Source organism: Schistocerca cancellata, chromosome 5 (assembly GCF_023864275.1).
Source record: "Schistocerca cancellata isolate TAMUIC-IGC-003103 chromosome 5, iqSchCanc2.1, whole genome shotgun sequence".
Taxonomy (NCBI): Eukaryota; Metazoa; Arthropoda; class Insecta; order Orthoptera; family Acrididae; genus Schistocerca; species Schistocerca cancellata.
The window spans coordinates 74431401-74443774 of record NC_064630.1 but is presented as its reverse complement, the minus strand read 5'-3'; the positions used below and the strand labels follow the sequence as shown (position 1 = coordinate 74443774).

Sequence of the window (12374 nt, the reverse complement as noted above, 5' to 3'; positions counted from 1 at the left end):
CTCTGGTGGTCAGAGGAGGTGCGAAAATTCATCGCTGTGCTCACATAACCACACTTGCACGATGCGAGCTGTGTGAACAGCAGCTGTGTCGTCTTGGATACAGCATCATCGCGGAGTATGTACACTACTAGCCATTAAAATTGCTACACCACGAAGATGACGTGCTACAGACACGAAATTTAACCGACAGGAAGAAGATGCTGTGATATGCAAATGATTAGCTTTTCAGACCATTCACACAAGGTTGGCGCCTGTGGCGACACCTAAAACGTGCTGACATAACATAAGTTTTCAACCGATTTCTCATACACAAACAGCAGTTGACCGGCGTTGCCTGGTGAAACGTTGTTGTGATGCCTCGTGTAAGGAGGAGAAATGCGTACCATCACGTTTCCGACTTTGATAAAGGTCGGATTGTAGCCTAACGCCATTGCGGTATATCCTATCGCGACATTGCTGCTCGCGTTCGTCGAGATCCAATGACTGTTAGCAGAATATGGAATCGGTGGGTTCAGGAGGGTAATACGGAACGCCGTGCTGGATCCCAACGGCCTCGTATCACTGGCAGTCGAGATGACAGGCATCTTATCCGCGTGGCTGTAATGGAACGTGGAGCCACATCTCGATCCCTGAGTCAACAGATGAGGACGTTTGCAAGACGACAACCATCTGCACGAACAGTTCGACGACGTTTGCAGCAGCATGGACTATCACCTCGGAGACCATGGCTGCGGTTACACTTGACGCTGCATCACAGACAGGAGCGCCCTCGATGGTGTACTCAACGACGAACCTGGGTGCACGAATGTCAAAACGTCATTTTTTCGGATGAATCCAGTTTCTGTTAACAGCATCATGATGGTCACATCCGTGTTTCGCGACATCGCGGTGAACGCACATAGGAAGCGCGTATTCGTCATCGCCATAACGGCGTATCACCCAGTGTGATGGTATGGGGTGCAATTGGTTACACGTCTCGGTCACCTCTTGTTCGCATTGACGGCACTTTAAGAGTGGACGTTACATTTCAGATGTGTTACGACCCGTGGCTGTACCCTTCATCCGATCCCTGCGAAACCCTACATTTCAGCAGGATAATGCACGACCGCATGTTTCAGGTCCTGTACGGGCCTTTCTGGATACAGAAAATGTTCGACTGCTGCTCTGGCCAGCACATTCTCCAGATCTCTCACCAATGAAAACGTCTGGTCAGCGGTGGCCGAGCAACTGGGTCGTCACAATACGCCAATCACTACTCTTGATGAACTGTGGTATCGTGTTGAAGCTGCGTGGGCAGCTGTACCTGTACACGCCATCCAAGCTCTGTTTGACTCAATGCCCTGTCGTATCAAGTCCATTATTACGGCCAGAGGTGGTTGTTCTGGGTACTGATTTCTCAGGATCTGTGCACCCAAATTGTGTGAAAATGTAATCACATGTCAGTTCTAGTATAATATATTTGCCCAATGAATGCCCGTTGGTCATCTGCATTTCTTCTTGGTGTAGCAATTTTAATGTCCAATAGTGTACGTAGATGCAGAAATAACAAACACTTCGGCTACCTCGGTTACGGAAAGACCCGCCTGACAAGCACCAACAATTTGCCTACGTTCGAATTCACCCAGCTCTGACGTAAAGCACTCACAGCTACACAGAACACTTCTCTGACCATGACAGACCCTTGCTACGTATTGAGAACATTGAACAGGTACCGTTCGTGATCAGATACAATAGTGCCACCTGCAGGCTTAGCTAGCACCTGCATTAATATTTTATGTTCAAGCATGTGTTTCTCGCGGTGTTCAATATAGTTGTCCAGCCTCTGTATCTTCATTCCATTCCTGCAACTGTCACATCTCCTCCTTTTCATATACTGAATTGCTTCTGGTACACTAAATGCATTAGTTATTCAAGTATTAATTTTAAAAAATTGTTCAAATGGCTCTGAGCATTATGGGACTTAACTTCTGAGGTCACCAGTCCCCTAGAACTTAGAACTACTTATTCTTAACTAACCTAAGGACATCACACACATCCATGCCCGAGGCAGGATTCGAACCTGCGACCGTAGCGGTCGTGCGGTTCCAGACTGTAGCGCCTAGAACCGCTCCGGCAGTATTAATTAAGTTTTTGCTTCCAACGTAGGGATGGACTGCCTAAATAAATCGACAACGGGGTTGCTCAGGTAAAAGCTGTTCGACAGCAGTGACAGGTGAAAATGTGATGCAGTCTTATCTGGACTTTTCTGAGAGTACCGAAGGGGCTATCATGGTGCGTTCTCCTGGAAAAGCTTTTGTACACGTTGTACGTGAAGTTAGGTACCCTCGTGCTTCGTTCCTGCGACAGCGGTCTATCGCGCTTACCCCATCTGTTCAATAGATGTCCGCTATTCGGCGAGAGTATCGCGTTACATAGCGCATTTTGTTGCTACGAGGGTGAGTCAAATGAAAACCTTAAATTTGTAATAACAAATCGAAATTTCGCGTTGTTATCCTGTAAGTTGGTAAGCGTGCTACAAACAGCGTGCATAATGACCTGTAGAACAACATAGTGCAGATGCACACATTCCGTCACAGTATCAGTATAAAGATGGCACCCCACTTGTGACTTGCACCAGGGAAGAACAGCGTTCTGTTATTAGGTTTTTGCGTAGTGACGGTGTGAAACCTATTTAAATTCATCGACGAATGACGGTTCAGTACGGTGATGCATGTTTGTCACAGCAGCAAGTCTACGAATGGAGTAGGAAGTTCGCAAATGGTGTGATTTCAGTAGAAGACGCTCCTCGTCCAGGTCAGTAACAACAACGAGTTGTTACTCCACAGAGCATTGCAGCAGTTGAAGCCATAGTGAAGGAAAACCACCAAGTGACACTGAATAACATTGCAGCACGTTTACAGATTAGTCATAGGTCAGCACACCACACTGTGCATGATGTGCTCCAGTTTCACAAAGTGTCTGCAAGATGGGTGCCACGGCAGCTGGCTCCTGAAATGAGAGAACGACGTGTTGATGCTTGTGAAGAACTTCTTCGGCGCTTTGAACGAGCAGGTGATGGCTTCCCTGCAAGAATCGTTACTGGGGGCGAAACCTGGATTCACTTCCACCAACCGGAAACGAAGAGAGCGAGCAAGGAATAGCGCCATTCCTCATCACCAAAACCAAAGAAGTTTCGAACAGAACCATCGGCAGGGAAGGTTATGCTGACTCTCTTTTGGGACGAAAAGGCGTTATTTTGGAGCATTACGTGCCTAGAGAGGACCACTGTCAACAGTGCATCATACACAGATCTTCTAAAAAATCATCTGCGGCCTGCAATCAAATAAAAGCGAAGTGGATCGCTATTAGCAGATGTCCTTTTGCAACATGACAATGCAAGGCCCCACACTGCCCGTACAACAGTTGCAACAATCACAGGTCTGCATTTTGAGTGTCTTTCTCATCCACCATACTCACCAGACCTTGCCCCAAGTGCTTTCCATATGTTTGGACCACTCAGAGACGTAATGGGAGGAAATAAGTTCTGTTGTGATGAAGAGGTACGCCAGGCGGTGCATGAGTGGTTGTGCGGACTACCAAAAGAATTTTTTTCTAAAGGAATTTATGCACTTTGTAAGCGCTGGAGGACTTGCATTGAGCGTGGGGGAGATTATGTTGGAAAGTGATACAGCTTTGTAACATTTCTGCACAATGAATAATATTAAAAAAATATTTAAGGCTTTCATTTTACTTACCCCCGTACTTCCAGCATCAAAACGATCTGAAAAACGCAAGCTATATCACCATCATTTCTGTCACACATGAACGAGCTGTGAACCTCTTCGATAAGGCAGAAGCACTCTTTTTCTAGATTACAGAATCTCACTTAGAATCTGGCATGTTTTTGTATCACCATCTTGCACTACCAATTAACCAAAAAATGGGTTTCTTTCCCCTACCTAATGCGTAATATCTATAGGTGAGCGCACAGATATTCCGGATTGTGTTCCTATCCAACTTTGCATGGTTGGATCCTCGTGAAGTAGTTGGAATTTGTGTCTCTACACCCACCCACAGACATACCCACCAACATTCCATGATGGAGAATCTTGGACAACCAAACTAGCCGCTTTCTTCCTGTGCCAGACTTGGTGCAGCGCATAAAGAACAAGACATGGTGATAGTTTGATCTTATTAATGTAAGTTATTCACGCTATTGAAAGTCTGCAACTGCATTAAAACTGACTCAGACAACAAAAAATACTGCATCAGTTACGTCTTTTCGCGCATAACAACGAGTTCCGGGAATGTACTGCTGTGTTCAAGTATAATGAGTCCTACATCACCCTGAATATGATACCTACGAGTATAATTTTCTCGATTCATGTATTGTATTTATGTTTCCATTTCGCGCTGCAGTCGCAAAATCCGCGAAAATCTTTGTCTCCGGAAATTAGTTAGCAATAAATTAGGCTCGCATATTGCAGACACACCCGCTTGTACCTCTTACACGGGCATAACACGGATCTTCTCACAAACAAAAAAATCCAAATGCGGATATGTGAATGAGAAATCAGTTTCGAGATCTTTCGTTACACACAGAGTGTGTATGACGCCTTTCCTACCCGTTTCATGTCGTTGCACTGAAATACTAATGATTTGTACATCGAAGCACATATTACAGTTGTAAGTTTGTGGCATGCCGCATTCATACTGCAGAATTTTTTAAAAAGGTTCCAATGGCTCTCAGCACTATGGGACTAGACTTAGAACTACTTAAACCTAACGAACCTAAGGACATCACACACATCCATGCCCGAGGCAGGTTTCGAACCTGCGACCGTAGCAGCAGCGCGGTGCGGACTGAAGCGCCTGGGACCGCTCGGCCATAGCGGCCGGCAGCATTCTTACTGGCCAGCACTGTGAATGGCCCGAGCTCTCAACTGTTGTCATCAGCTGATTTGTTTTTCTGGTACATCTAACCTCAAGGGTTGACGGTGCACCACAACATGAACAAGATGTTTCGAGTGTTTCGAGAAGTCATAAACTAATCTAGGATTGATTTCATAAGGGCCACTTACATCTGGTTTTGAAGAACAATAAATGAAATCACAGCTGAGCATTTATTGCAAATTAAATCCTAAGCAATTGCTAGGCCTTTTCTCCCAGTGGTACCCTCACAAATTTTCACACTCTGTGACTCTCCACACTGTCTACATTGTACGAGGTGCATTCAAGTTCTAAGGCCGCCGATTTTTTTTTTCTAATTAACTACTCACCCGAAATCGATGAAACTGGCGTTACTTCTCGATGTAATCGCCCTGCACACGTACACATTTTTCACAACGCTGACGCCATGATTCCATGGCAGCGGCGATGGCTTCTTTAGGAGTCTGTTTTGACCACTGGAAAATCGCTGAGGCAATAGCAGCACGGCTGGTGAATGTGCGGCCACGGAGAGTGTCTTTCATTGTCGGAAAAAGCCAAAAGTCACTAGGAGCCAGGTCAGGTGAGTAGCGAGCATGAGGAATCACTTCAACGTTGTTATCACGAAGAAACTGTTGCGTAATGTTAGTTCGATGTGCGGGTGCGTTGTCTTGGTGAAACAGCACACGCGCAGCCCTTCCCGGACGTTTTTGTTGCAGTGCAGGAAGGAATTTGTTCTTCAAAACATTTTCGTAGGATGCACCTGATACCGTAGTGCCCTTTGGAATGCAATGGGTAAGGATTACGCCCTCGCTGTCCTGGAACACGGACACCACATTTTTTCAGCACTGGCGGTTACCCGAAATTTTTTTGGTGGCGGTGAATCTGTGTGCTTCCATTGAGCTGACTGGCGCTTTGTTTCTGGATTGAAAAATGGCATCCACGTCTCATCCATTGTCACAACCGACGAAATGAAAGTCCCATTCATGCTGTCGTTGCGCGTCAACATTGCTCGGCAACATGCCACACGGGCAGACGTGTGGTCGTCCGTCAGCATTCGTGGCACCCACCTGCATGACACTTTTCGCATTTTCAGGTCGTCATGCAGGACTGTGTGCACAGAACCCACAGAAATGCCAACTCTGGAGGCGATCTGTTCGACAGTCATTCGGCGATCCCCCAAAACAATTCTCTCCACTTTCTCGATCATGTCGTCCGATCAGCTTGTGCGAGCCCGAGGTTGTTTCGGTTTGTTGTCACACGATGTTCTGCCTTCATTAAACTGTCGCACCCACGAACGCACTTTCGACACATCCAAAACTCCATCACCACATGTCTCCTTCAACTGTTGATGAATTTCAATTGGTTTCACACCACGTAAATTCAGAAAACGAATGATTGCACGCTGTTCAAGTAAGGAAAACGTCGCCATTTTAAGTATTTAAAACAGTTCTCATTCTCGCCGCTGGCGGTAAAATTCCATCTGCCGTACGGTGCTGCCATCTCTGGGACGTATTGACAATGAACACAGTCTCATTTTAAAACAATGCGCAAGTTTCTTCTATCTCTTTCCTGTCTGGAGAAAAAAAATCGGAGGCCTTAGAACTTGAATGCACCTCGTACAAATTTAGAAATTATGTTACTGCACCCCTTGTCACTTACAGTAACTTCGTTGTAACTGTCTTGAAATGGTGAGAGCTTCTTTGATGATGCACTTGTTGAAGAATTACAATTCGAAACATCGTTGCCAGGTGACATAACCTCTTGTACAGAAAGCTTTCTAAACTTGTTTCCTCTAAATTGTCATTACTTGAAAATGCCTTTACGTTTCGTCATCTTCAATAAACACAACAAAACACACGTAAACAAGCACTGCAAACGTAAGTATAACAGCTACTCGCAATCACACTTGAACAAAACTAACCACGTGTTTGAAAGTGTGTTGTTTACAAACAGCAGAAACAAAAGAATACCGACCGTTGTATTCCAAGGATATCCAACACACTCGGGAGTAAAAAAAAATCCCTACCGTGCAATGTAGGGGATATAAAGATCTAAAATATATGCAGAAAAGTTGATGGCAGAAAAGTGGGCGTGGAACATAAACACACATGGTAGAAAAGTGCTCTTTAAATGCTCGAAAAAAGATTTTTTCAGCAAAATCCTTCTCATAGTACTTAAATAAAACCTTAATCTATCGAAATATGACGAAAACCGAAAATCGATTTTTTTCGACCCGAACCACGGTGTTGTTCCCTTAATGTGCTTCTGGGATGAGACGAAATGTCTGGGTCACGTACAAATAACTACATTCAGCTACATCGCTGCGACGTAGCGACAGATTTGGAACACTCTTCATATCAGTTGTGGAGCAGCGCAGTTGTGGCCAGTAGGAAAGACACGTTGTGAGCCGCACAGCTTAGGCGCACACGACAGGTGACTACGTGCAGAGTGGTGCGGCAGGCAAGCTTCGAGTAATGAGGAGCAGCAGGCGGTCTGAGCTGGCGTGTTAACGAAGAGGCCGGTAATGGCGTCGTTAGGTGACAGGCTAGAGCAGAGCAGGAGAGGCAGCTTACCGCCGAAGCAGGAGAAGAGGCCCGTGTCTCGCTGCGGCTCGCACACGCAGCGCCCGCCCTTGCACGTGTAGCCGGGCAGGTTCATGCACGCCATCGTGTCCGTGCAGAAGATCACGCCTGCAACAGCCGGGAAGCACAACACTGAGACCACTTTACACCACAGACAACACACTTATACCACAGCTCACCTAAGGCTTCGCAACATTGGTGTTAATAATGGTTCAAATGGCTCTGAGTACTATGGGAGTCAACTGCTGAGGTCATCAGTCCCCTAGAACTTAGAACTACTTAAACCTAACTAACCTAAGGACGTCACACACATCCATGCCCGAGGCAGGATTCGAACCTGCGACCGTAGCAGTCGCGCGGTTCCGGACTCGAGCGCCTAGAACCGCTCGGTCACCGCGCCGGCAGTGGTAATAATATCATGGTAACTGTGTATTAGCACGTAACACTATCCGATCAAAAGTATCCGGAGACATATTACTGGACACTACAGTTGAATTCATTTATATTGGCGGTTCGCGCATGCCCGCCCAGATGCGGGAGATTGCTGCGTTGCCAGTTGTACGCGCCAAGAGAAGCAGCGCCATAGTATAGTATAGTTCGCAAACTTACGTTTAGGGGGGAGCGCGCAGTTTATGAAGTTAAGCCACCACGGCCGCATTAACCCTTTCGCTGCTACAGAGACGTGCTCCCCGCATTCCGCGATGTGCGCGATTTTGGCACCATTGCACTGCTCGCCTGTGCAGACACACTGTGTTCCGACTTCTTTGACACACTTTATCATTCGATTTCACAAAAACTGGTTGGCCCAAAAACTTGATTTTTACACATCTTCTTGACTGATACCTTCCCCCCATAAATGACTTAATTTTGTTTCGATGTTCAACGCAGTTATTGTGCAGCATTAGATGTAGTAAACCATTGCACGAAATTTTTGAGAGTTTGCAGAGGAAAAAGTCAATAGCGTATATTTTCCGTATGGTGGATTTTAGTTGCCACTAGAAATTTCAAAAAATTACATTCAAACGAATAAAATTCATGAAGTACGACACTTCGATGTTGTTTCTAAAATAAAGAAAATATTTGGCACCGTTTAAGGTTTGAAATCGGAACCTTTCGTTTAGCAGTCATACACTTTAACCATTACGCTAACGCAGCTCGATGGTGAAGCTTACTCCCGAAGGACTTTAAAATTTTACGCAAAATACCGACAAACACTGTTGGTATGATTATGAATTATTCACGTTTCATCGAAGTACAATAGGAAATAAACAATTACCGCTGTTCTTTATTGCGAAAAAGCGGTTAGTGAGAATGATACAAAGACCTTTCCTTGCTATCGCCTGAATTAGGAGGCTTATTGCTTGTTTGGTTTAATTAATTAATAGAATATGAAGCAGTTGGTATAAAGAATGCTTTTTCCAAACTTTCTATAAAAGAAAGTCTGCTACCAAGACATTGCTTTTGTTCTATTACTTTCTTTATGACTGAACGTTTCTAAAACTGAAGCCACTCGTCCGTGCTCTGCACTGCAGTCGAGCTCTGGCAACGTCGTTCTCTGTTCATTGGCTGACTGTGTTTTGTGACGTCAGATGCGCAGAACGAACCTAAACTCGGCCGCCGTCATAAATGACGCGCACTTTAATATCGGGTGCGTCCACCATTATGACGGCTCGAACTCTGCTGGGGACTTTCAGTGCGGTGCCTGAACGTCTGTGGAGCGCATTCTTCCACAAGAGCTGAAATCAGAGAAGATAGTGATTTTGGATGCTGCCGTGTGGAGCGCAGACGACGTTCCAGTTTAAACCAAAGGTGTTCCATTATGTTCTGCTCGGGATTCTTGTGCAGGTCGGTCTATTCAAAAATGTTATTGTCCACAAACCATCGTCTCATGAACGCTGCTTTATGGCAAAAAGCAACGTCATGCTGATACAAACAATCATTAGCTCCGAACTCTTCCTCTACTGTAGGCACTACACAATGGTGTAAGACGTTGTGACTTGGCAAGACAGCCAAGTCACTATGCGAGGATGCCGAAAAGCACGCGTTAAGCTCACGCAGACTGGCGTGAGGTCTGGAACAGTAAAGTAGTTGAGTCTAATAAGAAAAGAACGTAGTTGCTGGAATACTTAACTTTAATCCATAATTGGTGTACATCGCTCTTGATATCACATAAGTACAATCTCAATATACACTGGTAATGACGCCTTGCTAGGTCGTAGCAAATGACGTAGCTGAAGGCTATGCTAACTATCGTCTCGGCAAATGAGAGCGTATTTGTCAGTATAGCTTCGCTAGCAAAGTCGGCTGTACAACTGGGGCGAGTGCTAGGATCTGTCTCTAGACCTGCCGTGTGGTGGCGCTCGGTCTGCAATCACTGACAGTGGCGACACGCGGTCCGAAGTATACTACCGGACCGCGGCCGATTTAAAGGCTACCACCTAGCAAGTGTGGTGTCTGACGGTGACACCACATAAGATATGTTCATATCTTTCTGCATGTAGTGTTTTCTTAAACGCAATTACGGAAACACACACTAAGCACGCAAAAACACCCCCCCCCCAATCACCCCTCCGTACTTAACTGTTGACACTACACACAGTGGCAGGTGACGCTCTTTAGACGTTCGTCAAACGAGGACCCTTCCGTGGGGTTGCCACACGGTATAGCGTGAGTCATCACTCCAAATCACTCATTTCTAGAGTCTGCGGCTCGTGGTCTCACGGTCACGTTCTCGCTTCATAGCACGGGGTCCCGGGTTCCATTCCCGACGAGGTCAGGGATTTTCGCCTGTCTCGAGATGACTGGGTGTTTGTGTTGTCCGCATCATTTCATCATCATTCATGTGCGTGGCGAGATTGGACTGAGCAAAGGTTGGTAATTTGTATGGGCGCTGATAACCGCGCAGTTGAGCGCCCCACAAACCAAACATCATCATCATCATCATCATCGTTTCCAGACACACACTGTCCAGCGGCACCCCTTTCTACACAGGCTGAAGTGTGGCTCAGCATTCACAACAGAAATGTGTGGCTTACGAGGAGCTGCTCGCCATTACACCCCACTCGCTTTAACTCGCTACGCACAGTGGTTGTGCCAGCTGGACTGCTGGTAACACTTTGAAAATCACGAGTGATTCCTTCCGCTGATTTCATGCGATTTTTTACAACCATTCGCAATGCCTAATATTTCATGTCCGCCAGTGCATGAGGTCTGTCTGGTCTTTATTTGCCTGTGTTTGGTCCTTCGCATTTCCACTTCGTGGTATTCCTGGCTGTGGTCGCCAGCATTTTATTTTGCTAGAAGCTCTCCTTGATGCAGCTTGATACACGTGATGTAGCAAATGGTACAAAAATGGAGTGAAGTACAAGCGACAGATGGTACAGTACGTACCATTACCGTGGGAGGGTCCGCCAATTCTACTGAACTTGTTTCTCATTGGTCGGCACGTTCAGGTTCTAGGCGCCAAAACGCCCAACTTCTCTTATTAATTATTTATATACTTTTCTTTGTATTTAACCGGGGCAACGGCCTTGCCGCAGTGGATACACCGGTTCCCCTGAGATCACCGAAGTTAAGCGCTGTCGGGCGTAGTCGGCACTTCGATGGGTGACCATCCAGGCCGCCATGCGCTGTTGCCATTTTTCGGGGCGCACTCAGCCTCGTGATGCCAATTGAGGAGCTTCTCGACCGAATAGTAGCGGCTTCGGTCAAGAATACCATCATAACGACCGGGAGAGCGGTGTGCTGAACCCATGCCCCTCATATCCGCACCCTTATGAGGGTGACACGGCGGTCGGATGGTCCCGGTGGGCCACTTGTGGCCTGAAGACGAAGTGCTTTGTATTTAACCCAGTTTTTAGTATGACAATCTCTCATGGTTACCCTAAGAGTCTATTGTTTTTGTTTATTAAATTTCACTATGGACAAACATAAGAGTAACGATACTGCAACCGAAGTGCTTCGGACACTTTCGGGTCGCTTCGGCGCGCATGGGAGACGAAGTACTTCGGCTGCGCTAGTCACTGCTTCCGGCGTTCTTAAGAGGCGGACACGTATCTCTGTTTCGGGCTTTCTGGAGGGTCGGACACGTATCTCAGTGACGTGCGTTACTTAGATTAGACTAGATTAGATTTACTTTCATTCCAATTGATCCGTAGTGAGGAGGTCCTCCAGGATGTGGAACATGTCAGAAAAACAACAATACATGACAAATATTTACAACTAAAACATATAAGCTAATGTACCATTCCACAGGTCCCAAGTGGAATGATCTTCATTTTTTAATGAACACTAAGAGTCATTTTACAAATACTAATGCACTGAATTTAAAATAAAAAAGTTTTTTATTTATTTATAAGGTAATAAACATGTAATACAACTACTGTAATACTTATTTACAATGAACACATTACTGCACTGAAGTGGTGCAGAAGTTAGATTATACTTACGCACACACACACACACACACACACACACACACACACACACACAGACACACAAATTTTCAGTGAACACATTACTGCACTGAAATTGTGCAGGAGTTATGTTGTACTTATATACAAATCAGTTGGTTTTACTAAGAAATTCATCAATGGAGTAGAAGGAGTTGGCCACCAATAAATCCTTTAGGCTTCTCTTAAACTGAATTTCATTGGTTGTTAAGCTTTTTATGGCTGCTGGCAAGTTATTGAAAATGTGTGTTCCTAAATAATGCACACCTTTTTGTACAAGACTAAGTGACTTTAAATCCTTGTGAAGATTATTCTTATTTCTAGTATTGATTCCATGAATTGAGCTGTTGGTTTGAAAAAGTGATATATATTTTAATGACAAATTTCATTAAGGAATAAATATATTGGGAAGCTGTAGTTAGTATCCCTAGTT

General features: G+C 45.4%; 1 protein-coding gene and 1 pseudogene across 1 annotated transcript in view; one reads left to right on the top strand and one right to left on the bottom strand.

Annotated features, from left to right (window-relative positions):
* LOC126187933 (uncharacterized) overlaps positions 1–12374 on the bottom strand; it is a 466086-nt gene that overhangs the window by 184059 nt on the left and 269653 nt on the right. Inside the window, exon 2 of the mRNA XM_049929298.1 lies at positions 7482–7598. Coding sequence (XP_049785255.1) covers positions 7482–7598 — 117 coding nt within the window. The remainder of the gene's footprint in view (positions 1–7481; positions 7599–12374) is intronic.
* Positions 11011–11128, top strand: LOC126189391 (5S ribosomal RNA; annotated as a pseudogene).